General features: G+C 45.6%; 1 protein-coding gene across 5 annotated transcripts in view; it reads right to left on the bottom strand.

The window, feature by feature from the left end:
* Nucleotides 1-27,054, bottom strand: part of FTO (FTO alpha-ketoglutarate dependent dioxygenase) — a 389,506-nt gene that overhangs the window by 141,672 nt on the left and 220,780 nt on the right. For 4 of the 5 annotated variants that reach the window (XM_042918172.1, XM_042918177.1, XM_042918175.1 and 1 more), the window contains exon 8: nt 14,726-14,850. In XM_042918172.1, coding sequence (XP_042774106.1) covers nt 14,726-14,850 — 125 coding nt within the window. Of the gene's footprint in view, nt 1-14,725; nt 14,851-25,852; nt 26,404-27,054 lie in introns of those variants that run through there. The other variant, XM_042918173.1, reaches the window with a different exon arrangement.

The following is a 27,054-nucleotide window of genomic DNA, read 5'->3' as shown; positions in this document are numbered from 1 at the left end:
AAAAATAAAATAAAAGGAAGAGGAAAGGAGGATAAACATTTTACTCCTCACTGCAATCTTCCGTGCCTCAATTAAACCAATAAATTAACGTATGGCTCTGTGATTTGCTCTAAGAATGAATGAACCGTCAGCCTTTGCGTTCTGCTTCTAGGATTCTGTGAGTTTACGGGAACCCAGAGACACGGTGTGCCACTTAATTTCCCTCTTCCTTTTTCAAATACACACATTTTGGAAAAGACATTATTTATACAAAAGGCTGCCAAGACCCTGGGTTAGGATGGATTTGGATATACAGACTGTTTCACAAGCTAGTCTTATTTAACCAAAATAAAGTCTCTTAGGGAGTTTTTTGCACAAACTGCAAATCCATAAATGCAGAGATTATAAACATTGATACAGACATTTCTTCCAGAGGGTTTTCTGACCTGATGTTAACTTTACATTAGAAATTCATGTTTCTTTAGAAATGTTGGCTTATTTTAGGGAAATGGTTCCTTTGGTACAGTTGGGGCTGTGATGTCAACCTGGCTGCATTCTAACAGCCCTTATGAAATATTTACAATGAAATTTAGCCACGCATGCGTAACGGCTGACTTCAGCGGCAGCCAAGGTTTATGCGTACCTTTTTCTTTTTATTAAAGGGAAGAAATAGTTTTTATATTTTCCTCTTCTCCAGAAGATCAAACCCACATGTATTTAACAGCTTCCCAGGCCACACCTCCATGTGGGCATTGGTCCGGATCAGTGAGACCGAAAGATTATTCCGACCACATGACATCTTTGAGCCATGAGAGAACAGCTGGGTTCCCCCAAGGTGGAGCCGGGGTGAGGCATAAACTTGAGGGTGCAACAGGAGAAATGGTGATCGCTAGCAGAGAAGCCCCTGCCCTTCACCCCTGCGAATCAGACCCTTCATCAGATTCAAAATTGCCAACAATCCTACAGACACCGTTTTTATGGTGACAAGGAGCACCACATATAGCGCATTTACTTCTGAAAACTCTCATATGCTTTCTCTGTAAAAGAAAAGAGACTGTTGAGTTAGAGGCAAATATATGTGTGTGTGTGTGTGTGTGTGTGTATACACGTGTATACATATATACACGTATATACACATATACACGTGTATACATATATATACATATACACGTGTATATATGTGTCTGTGTGTGTGTGTATATATATATATATATTTCCTCCAAGCAAGAACCCACAAAGAGTAGAACAATGTTACAAGGTCACAGAAGGCAGTGCCCAGATAGCATCCTCGTCTCCTGGCCAGGGTCATCGTCTCTCTTGTTGAGAAGCGTGAGATAGCGGAGAAGAGTTTTCCTACAGAGCGGGCAAGACTTCCATTCTCTATCAGATTCCTATCCACACCATCTGGTCTCGAGGCAGGTATTGATTAAGTAGCCTGTATAATTTGAATTTCTAACATTTAACTAACTAACATTAAATAACTAACATTTAAACAGTTAGAAGACATCATAAACACTCTCTCTCTCTCTCTCTCTCTCTCTCTCTCTCTCTCTCTTTTTTCCACTTCTCTTGAAAATGTAGAGGACCTAGTAACAAGGATCTGGCCTCCTGGCAAGGCTGAAGAGGGGCCGCCTACTTTGGACTGGGTGTGCACCTCTCATTCACTTCAGCCCCACCTCTGCGCCTTCGTTCACCTGGGGTACCTGCCAGGCCCTGCGGGCATTTGGGCTTGCAACCCTTCGTCCACATTCACTAGAAAAGTCACAAATTCCCAGGTACCGTGCTGCTGTCGTTAAGACCTCGAAAGGACGCTTCCTTGGGAAAGTCCAGTGCCTCTTAGGGCATGATCTCACTGTTGCATGGTAGGCCCTCCTCACCCCCTCAAAATCGGTGTCATTCTCCTCGTGACACAGCCCAGAGGTGACGGCCTCACGTGCCTCGGGGCAGACAGGAAAATGCTCCGGAATATTCAGGGAGAGACTGCCAGCGCAGGGACGAGGCTGGGCTCCCGAGCCCTGTGTGTGTGTCACTCTACTCCAGCCCGGACGTAGGTTTACACGTGCGGGCGTCCTCAATACACCCTCTCTGCCTCCCCTGCCGCAGCCTGCTTGCCATGCTGCTGGAAGATACTGTGCTTCGCACAGCCCCCCGATTCTCAGAGGCCCCCCAGAGCTCTCCAAGCGAGCGTAACATGCAGAATTCCAAATGAAGAACCAACAGCAGAAAGATCATTTACAGTAACTCTACAAACAAGCTAAATGAAAGACTGGTGTTCAGTCATTAAAAATAATAATGCTAAGGGCCCCGAGGGCTGGAATGTAAAGCTTACACTTCGTGTGAGGAGGCAGGGGGAAAAAAAAAAAAAAAAAAAAAAGAAAGAAAGAAAGAGTGTGTTTATTATCCCAATAAGATAACCTGCTAATTTATTTAGTAGGCAATTTTAGAGTACATTCGTTCACGGTGAAATCTCACTTTATCAGATTACGGGAACAATAACAATGGCAAATAAAATGCTCGTTTCAGCGCAGGGCTTTCCGGGGGGCTGCAGGGAGGCTTCGCCGGCTCCCCGCCCCTCGGCCTTCTGCTGTCTCCCGGCCCAAGCCCGGAGTCAGTTATAGAGTTATCTCTCTCACACTTTGCAGATGATGCCTAACATCATGACAACAGAGAAGAGGAAAGGTCTCCGGACCTGCCTACCTACAACAAGTTTCTGTAAAGTAATGAATACAGACAGCTTGGGGACCATCCACCTGCGCTGCCTGCCTCTTCCTGCCTGCGAAGGGAAACCACCAGGGATTGGCAGAAGGTACTTGTCTGACAGGGCCAGGACAGCCTTCCTCCTCGGTGACAGCCCGGGCCTCCCCTCTTCAACTTGACCCACCCTAATTCCTTCACAATGCGGCAGCGAGGCAGCTGACAGGAGCAGCTGCGGTTCCTAAGCGAGATGGATGGAATTTTCCTAACTAGTTCCCCAAGTTACATTTTACCTTCAAGATAATTTATGAGCTGCTCTGGAGCCTTGAAGAGACAATATGCTTGCCATAAAATTAACTGTAACAGTCTTGTAGGTTATAATTAACACTGGGAGGGTAGCACCAACTGGACGAAACACATGGCATAATTGATGGTAAGACTGGAAATGAAGCAAGCTAACAAAATCATTACGGTGCGCGCTGCCTTAGCAAAACCTCTGCTTTCGGAGGGTTAATTACAATCGCCTTCCAGGGCCCATATTCCAGTAGGGGAAGAGGCCAGAGCTGGGCGGCAGGGGGTGGAGGCTGTGCCGGCAAGGCCCCGGGGCACCCGGACGGGCATGGAGGCCGGGTCTGGTCTGGAAGGAGAGACACATCCGAACCGAGAGCATCTGGCAGTGTGGGCTTCCTGGAGCTCGGGCTGAGCCCTACACAGGTCTGCCTGACAGACATGACTTCATTTTCTCAGTCAATAGCATCTTTTTCGGCGACGAAGAAGATATGGATGAGAAGAGACTCAGAACTTCCAGAATGCCCTTCAGGAGGCTCACGATATTTATTTAGAATACGACAGAACTAAAGCATTTCAACCTGACGGGGGCATGTCTTCGCGAAAAATGACGATAAGTCCGCTAAACCTGAAGGTTTATTGAACTAAAAAAGTACCCTGTCCAGAGGAAGAGTATGGAGAGAAAGCTAATCAGGAAAGTGTCAATCACTCCCATCTTGGAAAGTGACGCTCAACTGTTCCTTTCGGGCAGATACTAAACAGCCTGATCAATACCTGAAAACAGACTGGAATCATTCAGATCATTTCAACTAGTAACGTGAAGGGGACTGACCTATTTTTGTTTTGTGATCTGTTTTGTTTTTTGTCCTGGGACAAGATGCTGAAACTCATTCTGATCCACGATGCAACAGTGTCCCCTACAGGCCGCCGGAGCTGTGCCTTACCACCCCTCACCCCCGATTACTGCCTCAACCGGAAGCGGAGTGAAACTTTTATCTATAACCTGGAATATACATTACAGCGTAAATTTGTCAAACACACTGGGGACATCCCAAGATAGAATAAGAGCATGACTCTCCACGTGCGGTAAATGGTTTTCTAGGCATAAACACACCGTAGAACCGGTGAGCGACCCGTCGTACAGCAGATAAATGCTATCCGATCACCCAAAGGGAACCCACTCAAATCAGCCTTGGCTAACCAACCCCGCCTCAAAATTACTCCACTTAGAGGATTTACAGATTCTTGAGGCTAGACTTTGATGTTCTCATCTGCGCCCCCGATCCCTCCTTCTCAAAGATTGTAACCAATATAAAAGAATGGCATAGCGATAAAGGTAATAACTCTCCTTGAAAAGGCTTACTTCATAAAGCGCGGGCTGCAAATTATTTCTTTAGAGAGAGCGAGGCACCCGCCAACTAAAAAGTGCCGAACATGTTTAGCTACTGGAGGAAATAAACCTTTACAAATGCACACCTGCTGTTCTCCACACTGGGAAGGATCCGGGAAGGGCCCGAAGCCCCATATGGGGAGACCCACTTCAAAGTGCCGGGTGCACCTAGGAGTGGTGGCAAGGCCTTGTTGCGGCTCCCTTCTGCCACCTCCACTGTTGGCTGTGCTGCCTTGGGTAAGTTTCTCTGTACCTCTCTGCCTCTAGCCTCTCATCTCGTAAAACATGAAAAATCCGAGCCCTTAGTGGGTTCTCAACAAATGTTAGCAGCTCTCTCTACTAGAATTAGCACAACTGTGCATCTCAAGGACAGTGGACAGAGGGAGGGAGGTGAACTGAAGTCATCAGGGGGAACACCTCCCCTACCCGCAGCTGCCCCCGGGGGGGGTCTCACTTACAGAACCGCGCCTTGTCCCTTGTCCATCGGGCCACCTGGATCACGCTGCTTCTCTTTTAGGTGAAGCTGCTGAGACACGGAGTGCCTGGCCCAGAGTTCATAGCTGGAGATAGGATGCCAAGCTGGAGTTCAGGCCTCGGTCAGTTCTATGTGACCGTGCTTAGAGCAGAGCCTGGCACGGGGCAAGATGCAGCTAGTGTTCATGCTCACACCGATTCAGCAATGTGGGGCCCCTCCCACGAGGCTAGGATTTTACACGGGGGCTTGCTCTCAAAGGATGAACGTGGCTGGGCTCATACAGCCTTTCCTGTCTTGATCTAAAGGTGATGGGTACTTTTTACTGAGCAGCTAATATGTTCCAGATACTTGCTCAGGGTGTTTTACACGGAATTTGTCAATCAGCCCTATGAAATAAGCTCTGTTATTATCCCCTGTGCAAGTTACAAATGAGAAAATTGAGGTTCAGAGTGGTTATGTAACGTCTCTATAATTGCCTGGAGTTATGGACACGGATCCAAGACCCAAACAACCTGCTCAGGATCTACGCTCCCAACCTCTAGGCCACGTTACTGAAATGTGCTCTGAGAGGAAATCCACACCACCCCCCGCCCCCCCCCCCACACCATTTATCATTGAGAACCAGATCTGTCTAGAAAGACGCAGCCCAGATTTTATCCCATGACCCATAACCACATATAGATTTCTCGCCTATTTCCCACTCCTTCCGGAGACCAAGTGCTACCTACCCACTCGCGGCCAACACAACTTCACAACGGAGCGGTATTCCCCACAATGGCTGGGCACACAAGTGAGAGTCACACAAGAACCACTGCCCCTCTCTTTCCACTTTCTTCGCCCAGAATCCTGACTTAAACTCCTTCACAGCACTTAGGATACTGCACCGCCTAATGTACCTCCCCTGGTCAAGTGTGACCCATCTCTATAACCCCAAGGCCTACGATAGAGTCTGGTAGCAGCCAGGCACTCGATAAATATTTGCTGAATCAATGCGTGACTGACAGCTTGCTCACGCTAACTATAACCACCGTTTATTACGTGCCCGAGTCCATTAACACACACGCACTCCCCCAACACCTACCAGGCAGGGACGGCTTCCCTCTGAAGAGATATTTGTGGGTGTAACACAGCCTGCATGTGAGCCTTCGCAAAGTGAAGGCCTTTAAGGTGACACATCTTTTTGAAAAGTCCCTGGGAACCAGAGTGCAAGACTGCCTAAGGAGAAATGAATGCTATGGTGTTCCTTAGAAACCGGTATCCCACGAACAGCTCACAAATGTGACTCGCCAGAACCGGAAGGGTAAGTTTTACAACAAGGGATCGTTTTATGACGAAGATCCAGAAAAGGACGTTTTCGATCTTTCTCTCGACTGCAGGATCGTTATTTTGGTTCTACTGAGTGTTGTTGAAGACGCAGGATTATGGGAGTTTCGGTACCTTTCCCCCAAGACATTTTCAGAGCTCCACTTAGGGAAACAGTTCTGGTCTCTCCTTCCACTGAGAACACAAGCTCCAGGGGACAAACACTCACAACAGTGCTGTTCCCTGCTGCCTTTCCAGGACCCGGAACAGTGCCCGACAAAGAGCAAGCCCTATTTAATAAGTACTTGTTGAGTAAATAAATGAATCAATCGATGCTTTCTCGAAAAGTTTAAGAAGCACTGCCTGTAAGAAATAAGTCGGCAACCGATCACGGTCAGGGTCCGCCAGGAGGAGAGCTCATACCGAAGCCTATGTGTCGATTTTACAAATGAGATGCGCAGAAGTCAATTGGCTTTTGTCTCCCATAAAACTGTTCAAATGATGACAGTAACAATGGTAATAACATCAACAACACTGGCCTCCTTAAGATAAGTTGCTGTATCTGGGAAAAAAGGTAACCCTATCTCTAGACGCATTTAATCCTCGCTCTAAATTTACACAATGCTTCAATTCCTACACATTTATGAGGAGGTTTTATGGAGTTACTGGGTTTTATGGAGCAATCGGGTTCAGATACACACAGGACATGCTTCTGCTAAGGGCCACGGAAAGCAGAGATTGCAATTATTAAAGAAGGGACAGATGCACTAGAAGGGAAAGGCATAGACGTCAGCTAGCAGGCTAGCGCCTCCCTGTTTCTCCCTGGAAGCTCCTTCGTTTATTCCACCCCAACCCTGCTGACCAAGTCAGCCGGTTGCAGGGGACGGCTACGGAACCCCAGATGCCACAACTTCTAGTTCCCGACGAACTCAGCCAGGAGCAGCAGCCCCCCTCCCTAACGCGAGCGACAGTGGCTGACACGTTCAAAGGACTCCGTCACGTGCCGGCTCAGAAGAGAATTATATCAGCCTCATCTCATAGCCCGTCCTCAGGGCTGGTGGCGCCACTTCTGGTGACCAGAGTTCCCGAGGGCGCCACACAAATTCTGGCCCAGATGTCAGGTCACCAAGGCTGATGCTGGTCACTGTGCGCTGATATCATTAAAGCCACATCAGGATATTAGCAGGTAGCCTGCGACTAACCGGAGCAGGTAAGATGCGAACGGGAAGCCGTGTTTAGACTCAGCTCCGCCCCTCCCGGCCTGAAAGCCATCCTCCCATCCAGAGGAATGACTCTAGGGAGGCCTTTTCTCCCCCCCAGCCCTAGTTCACTTCTGGGCATGGCAAGGGATCAGGAATGGGTGCCTCAGGGACGAGACCGCGCCTTTTCGTCCTGGTCCCAGCTCAGTTCCATGGTGTTCACTTCTGGACTCCTCCTCAAGTAGCCGAATCAGCCTGTGCACAGAGTGTCCTTCCTCCCTCAGGACGGAAGCAGGGGGCAGGGTGCAGTCTTGGGGCTCCAATGCCAAAGAACCACATTAGCGGAGATCTCCTACATCCAACCTTAAGTTTTCCAACCTCTGGCAAGATCAGATGAATATGTACCCCACCCCCACCCCGAAAAAAAAAAATCCCAACAGGCCAGCATCCCCAGTGGTCATCCCTCTTCAAAATTAGGAAGGAAGGCAAAGTACTTATAAATATAGGGATGGGTTGAGAGGAAAGCTATTCTATTCAGCCAGCCACCGAACAGATCTGAATGCCAGGCGACAGGGTCCCTGCTCGTTATAGGGCATGGTTCTCACGGAGGAGACAGCTTGATGTTACTGTGATCCGGGCGGCAGGTTTTACAGCTGGTGAACAGGCAGATCCCCTGCCCTCATGAAGTTCACATTCCGGCAGCAGAAGCAAAATGTAAACACAGAGTCAAGTAATTATATGGTACATGTCAGGTGATTCCTTTCCATAAGCTTCCCCCAAACTGGACGTGGCCTTGCAGCAGAGTCCATGGCTAAGTCATCTTCCCGGATCCCGCGACGAAAGAAGGAAAATCTGCACGAGATGGTGTTCCTACTAACCTGCCCTCCCCCGCATGAAGCTATCCATTATTTCAAAACTGAAACTCTACGGGACTCCTCTTCGTATTTCCCACGGCACTTCGCAGAGTTATTTGCACATAACAAACATTCAGTAAATAAGAGTTCGTTGCTAAACTGGACTGGGCCAACTCGTTGGTTCTGCATCTAATCCAGGCCCGCCAGGAGGCAAAAGCAGAGACCACATATCCACGGAGAAAACCTCAACATGCTTGTCTTAGGACTAGCGCTGGTCCACAGAAGTAACTGACACAAACTAGTTTATTTGTTGCACCCAGATCAGAGTTCTGAAGCTGACTGGCTTAGAAAAGGTTAGAACTACGAGATCTTGGAGCCCTAAGAAGATGTCCAGAGTGGATCCGTCCTGGAGGTAGGTGGTGATGGTGACAGTTACGGCGAATGGAAGGCGGTCAACAGTAAGATGGTTCTCTTGTCCAGAAAAAGGGCTAACTTGGCAATAGCATGAGCTGGCAAAGCCCAATACGGGGAAGACATGTATAGGGAGCCATCTCGATCCAGAGAGCTCATTTTAACTGGGAGAAACTGGTTCTAAAAGCTTTTCTAAGAAACTGCCATAAACATTTTTAAAACTGCTCTCAGCACCATCTTAAGGCTCCTTGGACCCAAATGAAGTCGTCTACTGTGGGACCGCGGAAAGTCCCGTTTGAGCCCAGAATGGAGGCGCTCTAAGGAGACAGAGCTTCTAGTTCATCAGGTTACATTCCTACCTGGTGTGCAATGCTCAGCGAAGCTGTAAGGAAAGAAATGTAAGAGAATGGGCTAAGGACTAAGTAGGGGATCTCCCAAAACACAGAAGCTGGGCCACAGGCAGATAAACAAAGCCCTACCCACGGGAATGGGGAAATAGACACAAGCGTATTCTCATGCCAGCTTCACAGTGGCACTCCGTTCCTGCAATAAGCCAAACACCCCTCATGGGCTCGTGAGTTCTCTCCCATTTGAGGGGGGTAAGTGCTTAAGTTAGCCATGTGTTTAAATCTCCTAATAAAAACTTAATGGTCTTAAGCACATGAAAAGATGTTCTGCATCATGCATCATCAGGGAAATGGAAATCAAAACCACGACCACAGCACCAGGATATCTACAATATAAAAAAAAAAAAAAAAAAAAAAAGGAAAAGAAATGTTGGTGAGGTTGTGGAAAAGCCACAGGAATATATAATGATGCAGCAGATGTGGAAACCAGTCTGGCAATTCCCCAAAAAGTCAAACACAGAGTTACTGTACAACTTGGCCGTGCTATTCCTGGATTTACACTCAATGGAACACTCAGTGGAACAGAAAAGACGCCACTCAAAAACCCGCACAGAAATGTACACAGCAGTGTTATTCAGGGCTGCCAAGCAGTGTGGAAACAACCCAAGTGTCCACCAACCGATGAATGGAAAGACAAAATGGGGTCTCTCCATGTGGTGGAATATTACTTGGCAATAAACAGGAACAGGTACTGATACGGTACAACATGGATCAACTTTGAAAGCATTATGCTAAGTGAAAGAAGCCAGATACGAAAGGCCACATATTGTAGGACTCCATTTACATGAAATGTCGGCAACAGGCAAATCCACAGAGACAGAGAGTAGGTTAATGATTGCCAGGGACTTCGGGGAGAAGGGGGAATTGAGAGTGGCTGTTAACAGGCCCAGGGGTTCATTCATAATGGAAATGCTCTGGAATTGGATAATGGTGATGGCTGCACAATCTTGTGAATATACTAAAAAAAAAAACAAAAAAAAAAACAAAACAAAAAAAACCCCCACCTAATTGTACACTTCAAAATGATTAATTTTACGTTCACGTGAAATTTTATATCTTGTGAATTATATCTCAGTTGGAAAAAAAAAAACAAAACCCTAATGGCCTGGCTCTCGTCTTATGTGTTTTTGTCTTTGCATCTTACTCAGCAAAAATGTAAAGGCACTGTTTCAAAGTTAGGAAGCACAGTTAATTCTGCAAGTGTTCCTCACCTCCCTGTGTTAGCCTTCACCTAGCTCTTGGCTTACTATGAATCCCCACAGACGAGTCAAACCTAAGATGGGACACACTGATTTGGATAATGTTTAGAAGCTTTGGGTTTCTATTTTCAATATAATTATTGTCTGGGTGAGACTTGTATACGTAGGCCGTGTCGTTCAACATAAGAGGAGTTTTTTCAACAGAACAGCAATGCTAGTCTTCAAAGACATCTACCGTGAAATACTCTCCTGAGTGGGTCAGAGCCGACTTGCCCCTCCGTTGCGGTATCGACGGCTCTACCACCATCCTTTTCACGGCCCCTTTCTGGGAACCTGCTAGAACCTCATCCCCGGGTCCATTCTTAAACTGGCTGCCGAACACGTTCCCTCCTGCACAGCAGCTCAGGCAATATTCTGTGCACGGCAGGTATACAAAACATACAAAAATGATGACGAAATAAATTCATTCTTTTCTCAGAACACAGAGTCACAGGCTGGGTCCGCTGTCTCTGAACGAGAGCACGGAGCTTTGCGCACCCCAACGTCACTGGCCGGAAACCGGGACATTCTATGTTCACAGGGAGTTGGGAGACAGCTTTAAGTAGATTATTCTGATCAATTCACAGTAAGAGAACATACGTGTGACACGCCCATTATTGGCAATAATTAGCATCGCTTTGATGGTTCTTAGAAAGAGGAATCAAGAAAGGAACATACCTATCTACTCAATTAACGTTACGCGATTTCCGCTTCCTTTTACAGAAAAACAAAACAAAACAAAACCTGCAAAGTTGTGGTAACAACAAAACAGTGTGGGAGAGCCACAAGTATATTCAGCATCCAAAAATGCGTAACATTCAGTGGCCAGAGGCTGAAGTGGATCACAATTTTTTTTTTTTTTTGAGGATGTTTGCTCTAACACCTGATTGACGCACGTCCTCTCAACTGAGCAAGCAAGCTGAAATAAAATATCTGATTCTCATTCCGACATGTTCAAGGCAAAGGAAGCCCATTCCTTTCCTTCAGCGGACTTACAGATAATTACTCCACAGTAAGCATGCCCTCAAAATTCTCACCAGTCTAGGAAAGGCGCTGGGGATTTGCGGAACATAAACAAAGGCACTGATTTTTTGCTATATTTTATTTAGAAAAACAAGCCGGGCACGGACACGGAACTGTACCTTTTCTTCAGCGCACTTTTCAAATGATAATTTCTTCCACTGTCACCATTAAATCTTAATCCATTCCAGCTCCTTGCATGGGTCATTGAGTCTATATGTACTGCTGTTATTTTAAAATGTTTCCCCTTGGTAGGGAAAGAGGGGGAGAAAAGATGTTGAGAGCCAGATGGGCCCCTTCACAGTTCATTTATCAAACCTAATACGCGGGGCTCCACCCTCCCCTCACTCACTATTGCGGTTAAACTTCCATATAATTTGGTAATCATTTTCATTATCAGAGAGTGACCCGAAAGCAGCCTATCCTGGGACACCCAGTCCCTGCAGCTGCTCTTTTCCTGCCTTTTCCTACAGTAGACCCTAAGAACCTCAGAGTTTATTAGCTGCAGACCGACCTTTGGGCTGCGGAGGTCAAGAAGGGGTCAGATCAGAGGGCTTGCCCAGTTCTTTAAAAGCTATAACAAGCTGTCCATCAGGCAGAGTGGACTGTATAAACAAAGCCAAATCTTCAGAAATTCTGTACCGCTTCTGTTAACACTTACCCTGCATTCACACAGCTTCTCCTGATGTACTTTGGATCATTCAGCTCGGGGGAAGTGAGCAGACAGCCCTAATAAGCCTATTTGGAGAGGGTTGTTTATGGGATTACCAAGCTTCGGGAAGGAAACCCGCAGCATTCAGATGTGCCTCTGGAATCGCAGGGTTGTATGACACTGTGACAAACTCGGTTACCCCGAGTCATGCAGAATTGACACTTTTCCTCAAAAAGCTAAATCACGGGGAACATATGCTTTCAGTTTAAGAGACTTCAGGGAGTCCCAAACAATGGCTCGGCTCCTGGCCGGGGAGAGATACAAATATTTTAAAACCTAGTTACAGGTTCTGCTTAAAAATATTCTTCCTAATATCATTATTGCAAAGGAACCAGCGGAAGGTGGGGGCGGGGGGGGGGAGGGGGGGTGCGGCGGCGAAGGGGGGGGAACCTTTATTACAATAGACCTCTCCTAAACTCATTGCCAGCTGTAGCGTCGTCGCCGATCTACATTTCTTGGAAGTTGTACTATTCATCACGCATTCTCTAACGTGCAATATAAGGTAATTAGAGTCATCTGTATTTAACTTTCGGAGGAAAAAATTTCTATTATCTAATCTCACTGATCCCCTGATAGCTTTGATGAAAGCAAAATACGGTAACCTATTGCCTGGCCTTTGGCAAGCGCTAATTCTTTTCTGTCAAAGTGCATTTTTCCTCGTGTAATTCCAAAGTACACAATGGGCCGATGTCTACGACCCAGCCGGCTCGGTTAGCACGGCAGTGGATGCTCTGTGACTTTCACCATCACCGGCCTGATGGCGACTCAGGGCAGTGCCTGATTCCAGACGGCCAGAGGAAGCTTTGATGAGGAAAAGAGAGGCGTATGGTAACAGTCTGTTTATACAGATCATATGGATGAGTCTTTTAGATAGGTCACTGGGATGGGAAACATCAAATGGGGGCGGAGAAGGGGTGGGGGGGGAAGGATTATGGTTATTTAATACTCTGAAGACACTTTTCCTTCTGAGCTCTCAAGACGTGACCCTCTTGAAATTTTCTTTCAGGTGTTTAGTTTGAAGGAGGTCTGCACAGTGTCAGCCACTAAGCTCTTTCTTTTCTCCTCCCCTACCACAAAGGACTTGAGAATTTTTGTTTCAGATGCTAGACTACATCAACTTCAACACTGGCTCCAGCTCCTGATTAAACTGTTAGCAGTAAGGGCCAGAAATGCTGAAACCAGACTCCTCTTAAACAGGCCATCTTGGCCTTGTTGTCTGATGATTTGGTGTACTAGGAAATTATTGTTAACAAACCGAATGCACTCAGCAGAAGACATCCAGCCTCAACATTTGGTCTCGGAGCTGTGCTGTCTTTGGAGGGATAGAGGGGGGGTGGGGGTGGGAGAGAGGTTACAGGGAAATTCTTTTTCTTTCTTTCTTTCTTTCTTTCTTTCTTTCTTTCTTTCTTTCTTTCTTTCTTTCTTTCTTTCTTTCTTTCTCTTTCTTTCCTTCCTTCCTTCCTTCCCTTTCTTTCCTTCTTTCTTTCTCTTTTCTTTTCTTTCTTTCCTATTTAGTAAGAATCACCAGGGAGGGGGGAAATGTATATAAGGCTAAACAGGGAAACACAGCTCAGATGTCCCTGCATGGATATTCCAGTATTTAATAAAATATGCATGCTTTAATGAATATATGTGCTTAAAGTGGAGTACAAGCAGAGTTAAATTGGAGATCATTTAATTACTGTTGCTGAAACTGTCGTTTACTCTTATCAGACCATACTACAAAAGAGAGAGGAGAGGGAGAATAACAGGGCGAATTTTAAAATTATTGTTTTCGCGCAAGTGTGAATTTAGAGAGAATGCACGTACTTGGGGAACAGCTTTCCAACAGCTGAGATGGACAGTTCACGGTCTTTACTGTCTCCTTTCTTGGAAAGTGCTCATCTGCAGCGTTGTTCAGACAAACCTATTTTTACGATAACTGCTACTAGTAAAGCCATAAATTATTACAAATTCTGTTGCATGGACTCATTTGGAGAACTCCCAGGCACATAGGATTTTTCAGTATCAAATAAGACTCCGAGACAAAAATACAGCATGATCTCCCGGATTCCTCTCTCTATTGCTGAGAGACAGACGATAAGCCAACCATTTTTACCAACTGCAGATCTAAAAGGGTAACCCCGACATTTGGGGAACTGGTTCCAGCCTTCCACCCATCAAGACTTTTTCAAAGAGCAGGATAGTAGAGTCTGTGGTATGCAAGCATCAGTTCTGTAAAAACTGATAATGTGTAGGAACTTTCTCCCGGTAACTGCTTTCTAACCCAAAGGTAGGTCCACGGGCAAAGAAAGTAGGTTGAAGCCACCGCAATTCCTACTTGGCCAATCCTAAAACTGGGGTTGATAAACAGACCACTTTCAAGCAATCTGCCTCTCACGGAGTGATGTGAGAGCACTGTGTGAATTTCCCAGTGCTAAACCGCAATGTTGGTCTTTTAGACTGTTGATTAAAAGGGTGCTTCTATTCAGCAGCAGGCACCGCTATTATATTACGCTCAAGATGCAAACATTTATGCTAAATGTTGCACTCAGGGATAAATGATATATACCTACAGATGACATCATGGCTCATAACCAATTAATGTAGGTACCATGTACGGGAGAGCTAACTTTGGCTGAAAGCATCTGCACCTTGCTTATGGTTCATGGCTCCCCAAATGACAGGGATGAGGCCAGTGGTAGAAGGAAGGGCTTAGCCAAACACAGCTCTTGGTTTTCAGGGGCCACAAATCCCATTTCAGAAGCAGAACTGACCTGGCATGCCACTCCCTCCTCAGATTCTGGCGGCTGGTGAGCAAGGCAAGGATAGCAGTCAAGATTTCATTCCTTTGTTCCACGGGGACCCCCTCTCTTCTAACTTCACGAAGCACAGCATTTGTCTAGAAGAAATGGTCCAAAAAAGAGGAAAAGTGAAAAATTAATAATAAAAAAAAAAGCCCATAAGCAAATAAGGACAGTAAATCAATGGCTTTTTTATTACAGTCCCCCTGCTAACAAATCAATACAGTAAATGATGGTCAAAAATGGCCAGCGTATATTTTGTATTTAATCAATGTACCAAGCACATAAGGTAAACTCCAAAAGCCCCATTGCCTTAAGTAACACATTGAGATACTGTGTGTTCTCACTCAATTTCCTCAGTGCACCAAAGGTCTTTTTCCTGGGAACGGCCTCCCATGAGCTATTATTAGAAATGATTTTCACGTACACTTCACTGTGAGTTGTTTGTTTTGCCTTTTAAAAAAGAGCAGTCTCTGACTCTGACTTTCGCTCTCTGTTTCCTGCCACCCAGCTGAGGATTTCTGCACTGCCACTCGTATTTGAATCATTAATTTCTATTTCCAGCCATGCCAGCAAATTTTTCTTTTCTTCTTTTTTTTTTTTCTGGTTCACTCGTTTTCCTCGCTTGCTGCAAATCAAGATCTTGCAAAGAAAGAAACAATAAAAGCACAAAAATCAAATTCATTCTCGATGAATCTTTCCAGCTTTAAAAATCCACTACATGTTTCAAATACTGTGTACAGGGACTCTTGGGCACAGCAGACTTATAATTTGAGGAAGAATCGTTTATTCTACAGTCATGGCTATGGCCCTTAAAAGAAATTAGGCTCACAGGTGAGTAGAAAAACACTCAAGCCTCTACCTAGTGTTAGAAATGTTGGGTGTTGCTTTTGGAAATAGTTGAAGTCCAGGGCTCCTGGGTGGCTCAGTCAGTTGAGCATCTGACTTTGGCTCAGGTCATGATCTCATGGTTTGTGGGTTTGAGCCCTGCGTCGGGCTCTGTGCTGATAGCTCGGAGCCTGGAGCCTCCTTCGGATTCAGTGTCTCCCTCTCTCTCTGGCCCCCCATCCCACTCATCCTCTGCTTCTCTCTCAAAAATAAACATTAAAAAAAAATTAAAAAACATAAAAGAAATATTTGAAGCCTTGGCACATCCTTCTAAGAAGGGGCATGACATCAAAACTCCAATTTGAAAGTGTTGCTTCAATTTGATCTACAACTCACTCCTGTATGCCGGTTTTATATGCGTGTATTTTAAACATGCAAACTCATGTAACATTATAGAAAACAATTAAGAAAACAAAAGAGTATTCTACTGGCACCTGAAATCTGAGTGAGCGAATGCCTGGTGAGTTTTAATGAGAGAATTTTTCATCACACGTACTTATCTTCACGTAACTGGAGTAGAAATCTTGAGAATTTATAAATGTTTTTCATTTAAAGTTAGTGTGGCTTCTTTGGAGATGTTGTAACCAAAGCAACCGCTAAAAGGAATGAGACTTTGACCTTCTTTGTACTAGTCTCTCCGTGCATATTCCCTATCTAACTGATGCCAATGCCTTCATTTGCTTAGAAAGCATGCTCACGGTTTTGTCCTGTAACTTGAAATACCACTTCCTTGTTGGTCTACAGCGATTCACTGTACACGATTCAGCGTGTACTGAATGCCTTCTGACAACCTTGGGAAGAGGTGTAGTGAACATTTGTTGTGTGGTTGCCTTCTCTCCGGGCCCGGTCCCCCTTTTCCTGTGACAACACAAATCTTCTCTTGGGGAAGTCTTTTACTGCATGCAGTCTTAGAGGGACTTGCCAGTGAAAGTGTGCCACTCTCTCCCATGAAGGATGTGGCCCAGGCCAACCTGGTTCGCTTTTCCGGGACTTCAGACACTTAAGAAGGAGGACAAAGAGAGGGGAAAAATTTGGAGGCGGTTTATCAATTTCCTTAGTTCCTACCACCCATGGTCCTCAAAGTATTCCTGGTTTCCTGAACTTTCTGAGTAGAGATCATTGTTCTTCTTTCGAGACCTTGAGTTATCCACTCTCCTTTCAGCCAAGTTCCATTTTGCTCAAATTCACCAGAATCCGTTTCTGTTGCTTACAATCAAAAAGCCTCACGGATACACACAGATAAGACAGGAGCGAGTAACTCCACTGTTAAAGGATCCAAGATCACGTGACTAGCCCTCGCCACGAAAACGACCCTGATCTCGGCCTCCTGGGTCCAGAGTTACATCTACAACATCAGATGATATACCCAGTTGGCAACTCTGTGAGCGTTGAGGGCAATGACAATTTCAGCCTTTGGGCACAGGGAGAAATGCTCATTTTTACTAGGCGCTTCTCCTACATGAAGCCCAGGCTCCAAGTGGCTAAAGCAGGAGCTGCAAATTCAAATACCTACCAGAGTCAGAGAGGTAACGTGAATGAATTAAACAAGATTACCTGACGAGAGCATATGCTCTGTGCAAAAGGGCAGTCCCTTTTCAGCAACAGCCAACTCGCCCATTCAGAGAGGCTGTTGCCGTGGTGCCAGACGCAGGAATTTTCAAAATGAGAAATCTGTTTTGATTTTTTTTAATGTGAAAGCTTCTGATTTTTAAGTGTTGGAAACTTTTTTTTTTAACTTTTTATTTATTTATTTATTTATTTATTTATTTATTTATTTATTTTTATTAAATCTTTTTTTAATGTTTGTTTATTTTTGAGAGAGAGAGAGAAACAGAGCATGAGCGGGGAAGAGGCAGAGAGAAAAAGAGAGACGTAGACTCCGAAGCAGGCTCCAGGCTCTGAGCTGTCAGCACAGAGCCTGACGCGGGGCTCGAAGTCACGAACCGCAAGATCATGACCTGAGCCAAAGTCGGACGCTCAACTGACTGAGCCATCCAGGCGTCCCCTTTCTTTTGACTTTTTAAATGCCGTGTGGCCAAACAAGAAATGCCAACAGCTGTATGGAACTCAGCTGCTAATTTGTGGCCTCTGATGTAAAAGATGTCTAATTTCAGAGACGTCCTGGCATCGGTGGGTATTCTGAAAACAGCATTCCTTCTTGGTTGTGCTGCCCCACCTCGTATACTTAAAGTTGGAAGGAACCTCAAAGAGTCCCCAAGCTTATCATTATGTCTGCAGATCCATATTATTTTACCAAAGTAATAAGCAAAATGTTTCAAACAGAAGACAAGGTACACATCTAACTTGACTCCAAAGACATAAATAAAATAAAATTAATCTTCTATGTGACTGCATTCAAATAACTTTTTTAAAAAGTCATTTATCTCTTCTTTGCCTTTTGTGTCATTTAAATTTTATCCAGAAGCCCTTGTTTTCCCTGATCAGCATCTAAGAGGCGAAAGGAGGAAGGATTTAAGAAAATAAGTTTCACGGGGGCTGGACCCTGTCTGTTTACTTCACTACTTCACCCCAGTGCTTGTCTAATGATTTTTAATAAATATTTGTCAAGTCGGGAAATAAAGAAGGAGCTTGAAAACAAGTACTGCAAAAACAAAGAGCAGGAGAAGGCTGTCTTTTAAGGCTTTACTATTATATAAACTTATAAACTCATCAAATAAATTAAGAGACAGTTATGTGCTTTACCAAGGAGCTCTCTTCACTTGACAAAGGGATTCACTTCAAGGTCTATTTAAATAAATAGCACCCCCCCCAGTGTAGAGTCTCCCCAAAATTCAGCCATCCTAGCACAGTCCCATGATTCTCGCCACGTTTGAGTGTAAGGTACACAATATTTGGTATTTTTATTTCCAATGACCCGTACTTTAAAGTACAAAATAAATTCGCTTCAAAAGAAACATGGAAAACCTGTGGTACTCGGCATCAATGAACAGATAACCATAAAAAGAACATATTAAAAACAAAGCCACATGTTGATTTCATTCTAGATAGAAGTTGCTTTGCTGAAGGCTCTGAGCCGTAAATGACGTCATTAACGAGTGAATGTTAACGATGTGGAGACCGCCTGACCCAAGCGCATGGACTGAAAAGGAGCTGAAGAGGGAGTCCACTTTCTCCCAGTGCAGTCCCCACTATGTGCAGAGTCCTGGAGCGCCCCCTAGCGTCCCCCACCCCCGGAAACACCCACGATCCACATCCCAAGCTCTGGACGCACCACCCTGCTACAATGGTTTTCCAACACTCCACAGACAGATCTCTTTTCTCCCCAGATGTATTTTTCCATGGAACTCAATACATAAACAAAGCAAAACTGGATCAGTTCTCTTTGAGGCTGCTATGGAAGACCTAGAAGCCCTCCCTTTGTCATGGGGCATCATCTCTTCAAAACCCCAAGGAACTGTGAAACACGATTTGCCAACGTCAACCCCAGAGCATTTAAAACAGCATTCAAGTTTTTAAAAGTTTGCACACTGCTAGCGGGAATGCAAAACACTGCCATTCTGGCACAGGCTGTGGTACATCCATACAGTGGAATACTGCTCTGCAGTAAAAAAGGACAACCAACCGACAGATGCAGCCACTTGTCTGAATCTCAAAGCCATTTTACTGAGTGCAAGAGGCCAGTCTCCAAAGATTCAACACTGTGTGACTCCCATTTATTTAACTTTCTGGAAAAGGCACATTACAAGGACAGAGAACAAATTAGTGGTTGCCAAGGATTAGGATGGGGGAGAGTTGGTTACAAAGCGGCAGCCTAAGGCAGTTTTGGGGATGAGGGAGCTATTCTGTATCCCGACTGGTGGTGGTGACATGAGTTCATACGTACATTAAAACTCACAGACCTGCATAGCCCCCAAAGTCGATTTCATCATATGAAAAGCTTATAAAATTTAATTGTCAAAATTCATTTCATTTTCATCATCATTTGGGGACAAGAAAGAACGTAGATAACAAGTGTCATAAATACATCTGAGTAAGCAGTTAGTAAAAATATAAAGAAATAGAGCTAGACTACGAACCAGATTCTGTTACCAAAAAAAAAAAATCTTCCCAAGATATTGGAAAAGGATGGGAGAATTTAGATAGAGCATTCGGACCCTAAAATACAGCATTTCATAAAATCTGGAGTGAAAAGAATTCATTACATAAAAGTTAATTTCAGAGTGTCAAAGAGCATTCTTTTGACAAGAATTAACAGTGATATTTTTCTCCTTATACTTAGTGTTGGCTCCTCAAGGGTTGACTTTATGCGGGAAACGTTAATAGCCCATTTTCCCATCCGTAGTAACACGGCAGCGCTCTCTTCAAACAAGTACCGATTTTTAAATAGTCTCCTATTACCAAAAACACAGTCTCCCTCCCCTCTCCTCAAAATAGAGGGCAAGCAAACCACAGGTTTAGAAATCATGCTCTGGGGGGGCTGAATTTCATTTCATTAGCAACTCTCTTTCAACGGAAATTGATGGACATGCTGGCCTATCAGAAAAAGACGAAGAATATTCTTAAGGCTGCCAGCTGTTCAAATCCTAGCTGTGGGCCTCCCCACCCCCACCCCGGCTGCCAACCGGAGATGACATCAGAACTTCTCCACGGGTTCTTGTGCGGAGGAGGTGCCCAGGATATATGCCATGATGATGGGTTTTGTTTAGAGCTCATGAATCAAACTCGTGCTAGGTTGTGCCGTGTTAGCAACAACATTCCTGAAAGAGTCTACGACCGAAAATGAAAATCTTGCAAAGGAAATCAGGCAACCACCGAGCAATCGCGACCACCAGAAGGCTCTACCCGGGGCCCGAGGCATACCATTTCGAATCTCCCTAGGGGTAGAGAATCTCTACCCTCTGATCGTGGGTTTTACTTTTAGACTCAGTCCAGGTTCTACGTGACACCTTTCTCTTCTCAGGCCGCCACCCATTACGTGTCCTGATCTTGTTTTGACTCCTATGTGGGTTCCTCACTGTGGGACCCTCAAGACGCTCAATTGTTGCCCACCCAGGAAAAGACCCTTGGTTCTCATCCCATGTCTTCTGTTTGCTTTCTCTGCGGGTGATCTCCCCTCTAGGGGCTATTAAGGTTCTGCTATAGACTGATGACTTCAAGCAGACCTCTCCACTGGGCTCTAGCCCCATATAGCCCATGACCGCCTATCTCTCCTTGAAGATACACTTCAAACATGGAGTCTCAGCCTCAACTTGTCCACATGTGAGGTATTTTTGCTTGCTCCTGTATTTCCTGAGAATGGTGAATGACATCACCATCAACTCAGTCGCCCAACCCAGATGGCTAGGGCTCATCCTATTCTCCCCCCCGCCCTTCCTTTCCATAAAAAATCCTGGCATTCCTCTCTGTTCAATATGGCTCAGAATTCTCTCTTCCCCACTGCTGCAGGCTGAGTTCAGGCCCATCTTTTGTCTGGACCATACCATGGCATCCACGTCAATCGCCCCCTCATGAATCTTCCTCCTACTAGGGGGCTATCTCAGGGTCAAAGGAAACAAGGAGCTTCAGCCTCCAAATCCTCACCTAAACCAGAGCGGCTCTGTTCACATATACTTCGCTTATTGGCATGTGAGAGATCAAAAAGCTTACATTTCTTAGAAGCCCGAATTCTCGACCTGACCAAAACAACAAAAACAAAACAGCACCCCCTCTTACCATAGATCCTGGTCACTTCTCAAATTTTATCTCCAGCCATCTTCCGTTCCATTAAAAAAATTTTAACGTTTATTCATTTTTTGAGAGACAGAGAGTGAGGGGGGGAGGGGCGGAGAGAGAGGGAGACACCGAATCCGAAGCAGGCTCCAGGCTCTGAGCTGTCCGCACAGAGCCCCACGCGGGGCTCGAACCCACAAACCGCGAGATCATGGCCTGAGCCAAAGTCGGATGCTTAACCGAACTGAGCCACCCAGGCGCCCCTCTTCCATTCCATTTAAAGCTAATTTCAGTTCCCTGAAAATACGTGGCTGTTCCACGCTGTGTATTTACTTGTTGCACAACTGACCGGTAACTACTGACTCTTCACGAAACACCCTCAGATAGCACCTCCTCTGTGAAGTTTTCCATGAACCACATCCTTCCACCAAAGGACAGAGGGCTGATCACCCCGGCTTCCGTGCCACTCCCGAACATCTCGCAAACTATGTCATCCTCCACTGTATTCACCTATTCATTAGAGGTTTCCTCCTCCAGAGCGTGGGCTCTGTTAGAGCGGGGAGGGTCCACACCCGTCTCTTCTCAATACCCTCCAACGTGCCTCCTTTGGCACTAGGTCACGAAGACAGACTCCCCATAGAGGCCTGCTGAATAAATGAAACCAAATGGCATGCCGGAGCACGTCTGGGAAAGAAGACGAACAATCAAGCCACAGAGTGCTATTCGAGCCCAAGAGCGATCTGGGAAACGTGGTCTGGTTTGACGCAAACTACACCTGGTGCGAATTCTAAGAAAAGAGTGGCAAAAACTGCTTTTAAACAACAGCATCAAGAAAAATACGCATGTGCGATCCCTAGGTGCCTCCGTGGAAGGGCCATGCGTCTCTGGCAGGATGTATGTAAAAGGGCAGAGCTTTGTTATGCCACGATCACGTGTAATCTTTGCAGACCCTCCTAAGAAGCCAAAGGGAGGAGTCTCACTTTCTCCGTTACAATAGCAAAAACTACTTGGGACTCTGGCAACCCACTCTGAGAGTCCCCCAGTGTTATCAGCTTCTCCCGGGCCCAAAGCTTTATGCGTAAAGCCAAAGGGAAAAACCCACGACCAGAGAGGACAAGGAGGGAGGAAGGAAGGAAGGGAAGGAGACCCAGAGAGGTTGACTGATTGAGAATTGAGAAAAGAAAAACCAAAACTCTAAGGTACTAAGAAGCCTCGACTTATAGGCTTATGTTTCAACATGTTTCTTGGGAAAAGTCTCCCAATTCTGAATTTATTCAGTTAAAACTCAGCAATTCACCTAATTCTCGCTGGATGTGTTTTTACGTGCGGCAACTCTCCGTATGTCCTAATTCTGGGGCATCACAAGGAAAGCACGCATGGACATACGTGCGAAATGCAGTATTTATAGCATGCAAGGTTTTAAGACAGGAATCACAGCGGAGATTTAAAAGGAGAATGACGGCACTTACTTCCTACTAATAATTCTATAGGAGTCTTTAAATTCTTTTGGTGCCTTTCTGATACAGGGTAACAGCTTCAGATAGACCTTTAACTCTGAAACTCAGATTTAATCTCTCCTTCTTGCAAATCAGAGAACTCTGTCTAAGGAAATGCAGAGAAACTGGAGACATTCCACAAATGTGCCTGGTAATCCCTCTGCTCAGTTCATTAAAAAAAAAAGAAGAAGAAGAAGAAGAAGAAGAAGAAGAAGAAGAAGAAGAAGAAAGAAAAGAAAAATGTCGGCTGCTCTTCTTCCAATTTCAAAAGCCATACAAATACCAGGATGCCAGGACTTCGTCCCCTTTCCCACCTTCCCATCTCCCAATCCTCACCACCACCACCAAAAAAAAAAAAAAAAAAAAAAAAAAGAAAAGAAAAGCAAAGAAAAGCAATGCTGTCATTATGGGGAAAATGCCCTACCTAACACTTTTTATATACATAGCTGCCTCGTGTTAGGGTTGTATTTCCCCTCTGCACACACAAATTGCAAAGATATGCTCGGACTGATAATGAGGGCTAAAGGTTCAACTTGTGAAGAAACTTGGTTTAAGATGTTATCGGCTGGGAAAGCTATTTCCTCACATCAACATTGCCACAGGCTGTCAAAAAACCCAACCAGGGCTCCCCTCTTCAAAAGTCCAGGAACACTTTTTTTTTCCTTTCTTTCTCCCCCCCCCCCTTTTTTTTTTTAAAGAAGAAAGGCACAGAACCCACTGAGATAGCCTCAGTCCCATCAAAGAAAGGTCGATCTCAGGTCTTCCTTCATTTACTGATTGTCAGTTTAAGATGGCTCTTTTGTGAGGCCTCGGGAGCTCAATGCTGAGTGATGCCTTCGCATTTGCTAAACCGGACTGGGCACCACCAAAGATCCCCCGCACGCTTGGATCCACAGCCCGGCAGAACAAATAAACACGCCTCTCGGCCTTTTTGCCTACTTTATCTCCCTCTCCAGGAGCAGGAGGGTTTTGGGGGTGCTAATGTTTACACAATGTTAAAACTTTCTTTCCCCTGTTTCCTGAATTTGAGAAGACACATCCTGGATGACCTCGGCTGCAGAGATAACACCGAGGCAGCGCTGGCCACCACGTCCACTGGGTTACTTCACTCTGCTGTCTCCACCGCTCCCCTCCCCTCCCCCACCCTTCACGTGGGGATCACCCAGGAGAGCAGGAGATGGGCTAGGCTGTCCCAAACGGAAGGCACAAAGGCGTTAGTCTCTAAGAGTCTGCCCACAAAGCAGCCTTTTATTCCCACCTACGGATACGCTTGGTTCAGTTCATCCCAAAGACCCACTTGATTTGAATGGAGTGTTTCAAGAGAGTTTACCAAATGATCCTCAAAAATGTGCTAGTAAGACAGACGTTAGCCTTTTCCCATCATGTGCTACTGAACTAAGGGAGCTCACGGAGAGTTAATCAAGGATGCCTGTGGGGAAGGAATTCCGGGAAAATGCTTCCTGGGTCAGTTTCCTCATCTGCGAAGAGGTGTATGTTAATAACAGCACCAACTGCTCTTGGGAAGATTACGTGAAGACAATCTGCTTTTAAAGCACTTTGCACAATGCTTGGCACTTACAAACTGCTCCGTGAATGCCGGAAATCTAGCAGCAGCAGCAGCAGCAGCAGCAGCATTTTGTGCAAAAAAGATTTGGGGACAAAAAGGTCCCAGAAGATATGGATATGAATTTTTAAAAATCCAAAAACACCATTGCCATGCATTTGAACACTTAATTACTTAGTTTTTCCCCCAAAGCACTTTCACAGGACCTCCCGTGTTTCTCCTCCTATCAGTACAGAAATCACCACACCCCCCCGTGTTGCACTAAAAGCTGCGGAACCCCAGCAGCCTGCCTGGCACTGCACGAACTCTTGGGACAGTCGCGGAGGTAACTGCCGGTACGCCCAGGCTGCTGGAGGGAAAGACAGCCTACTAGACGCATGTAAATAACGGGGTGCTGGGGCCCTGCCTGGAAGCTGGACCTCGGAGCTCCAGATGGCAATGCTGGTGTCCCAGGTGATGGCGAAAAACCAACCATGTAGATGTCAAGGAAGGGGGGGAAAGAAAGAAAGGGAGGGAGGGAGGGAGGGAGGGAGGGAGAAAGAGGAAAAGAAGGAAAGAAGCAAGGTGAGAGAGAGAGAAAGGTGGAGAGTGGAAAAAAAAAAAAAAAAAGCGTTGTTTATAGAAGCCAGCTGCTTGGGCCGTGGCGCCAGCAGGCCCTTCATCCTGCTATTTTACGCGTGCAACCCCGCTGCCCCCACTGGCACAGGTACAACTAAATGTTGACTTCAATGCTTCAGAGAGCACTCGACTGATTTTGTACATGATTAATTGCCAAAGACATGGCTGGCCATATGGAACAGAGAAAGCATCAAGTAATTCATACTTCTGTATGTGATCGCTTGGCCCTGTTGTTTTAATGTACAGGAAAGAGCCAGTATAGCACAGCCCTGGTGTCTTGCCCCTGACAGCCCATTAAGAAATCTCAAAGCACCTAGTCGAAGTTATGCTGTTGGCTTTTCAATAGCAGCCTAATAAAACAGAAGCAAAGCTTTCCAACTAGTCTTAAATCTTTCACGTACAGTACATTAACTACTGTGGCTAAAACAACGGGCTTCTTATGATAGGAAATGGGATTTGATTTCTAGTCTCTGCATACTTACTGAAAGCCTTTTTCTGACCTTTATGGACTTTACAAAATCATTGTTCTTTTCCCCTGGTTTTCCAAGTAGCTTAATAGATTCGTCTGCTCCTGTAGAGTCTACTCTTCGTCACTATCACGTGCGGTCTATGTAACAAAGCTGATTCGCACCGAGGTGGAAGAAATAGCATAATTATTCTTACCAAGAGAGCCCAGGAATCAGTCTAGCTTCTGAAGCGCTAGCTTTCTTCAAAAGCCAGAAAACAACGAAAGCACGACACTAGGGGGGAAAGCCTCACGAACACACTCTTATCACCCTCCCCTCCTCCCCTCCCCCCTTCCCATCATTCTGGGAACTGAATCCCTTCGATGTGCGGAAAAAAGTATCAATTTATTTTCCGGTTGCTCTACCGCTGGCCCTGGCTGACACTCCACGCCAGGCAAAGGGGGAAGGTGCCACCTCAGGCGACTGGTGGCCTGTGAGCTTTGTCCGTCACTAAAATCTTTGCAGACTGGTATTTTCGGTCTGAGGAGAACACATCTACATTTCCACGACGTTTTCCGTTCAAGGATTTTCAAGTGACAGCACTAAAAACCGTAATACCATCCATAGTTCCCTTTGTCAGTCCTGACGTGTGTTGGCAGGGGGATGGCTTTGTTGGCACTTTTCGTTAGAAAATATTTACACAGTGTTTTAGGTCTGAGGATTTTCAGGTGCTGAAACGATCCTCACACCGGAGGACAGCGTATACGGGAAATGCCACTCGAGTGCCTATTCATTAGCAGGATTGTAACTGTCTCTACTGCTGAAGCGAACCAACGATCCATTTAGAGCTCCACGCCAACGGGAATTTCTCTGCCTCCCTGCTGCCTCTCCTTCCTCGGAATATGCCGGTTCTTTCCAGGATGAGCACCCCAGCTGGTCAACAGAATCATGAAGCAGAGAGCATGAGAGCTTGGAAGAAAAAAAGAAACAGAGGCACTGAAATGGACTCAGTTATTTGCAGCAAAGAAGACACAATACAGGATTTCTAGGAAGACGTGAAGGCATTCTCGCTGACCATCGTGTGACAGATATTTACTCTGCTGTATTATGGTATGCTCTGCGGGGCACCATGATACTGTGATTCCTATTTTACAGATGGGAAAACTGAGGCTGGAAAGGTGAAATGCCCGAGAGGAATACACTTCCGGGGCAGAAGGACTGGCATGCTAATTCTTTACACTTCTAGCTGACTGTTCACTGCAATGGAAGCTCTCATTGGTTAGACACAAAAGTATTCTATGTCCTACTATTATGTTACAATAGTATTATAGTACACTACATACCCATAGGAGATAAAAAGAAATACATATGAAAAATATCTTGCTGAAATTTCATCCGTGGAAATAAACCCTGCTTTAGCTGTCTAGTTTCAGTAAGGAAAATCCAAAGGTTTAAAGTGCAGGGGCACCCGGGGGGCTCAGTCGGGTGGGCATCTGGCTCTTGATTTCAGCTCGGGTCATGATCTCCAGGCTCATGAGTTCAAGCCCTGCGTCGGGTCGGGCTCTGCGCTGACAGCAAGGAGCCTGCGTGGGATTCTCTCTCTCACCGTCTCTCTCTGCC

Source organism: Panthera leo, chromosome E2 (genome assembly GCF_018350215.1).
Source record: "Panthera leo isolate Ple1 chromosome E2, P.leo_Ple1_pat1.1, whole genome shotgun sequence".
NCBI lineage: Eukaryota > Metazoa > Chordata > Mammalia > Carnivora > Felidae > Panthera > Panthera leo.
Note: the sequence above shows the minus strand (reverse complement) of the source record. Positions and strands in the feature narration are given on the sequence as shown.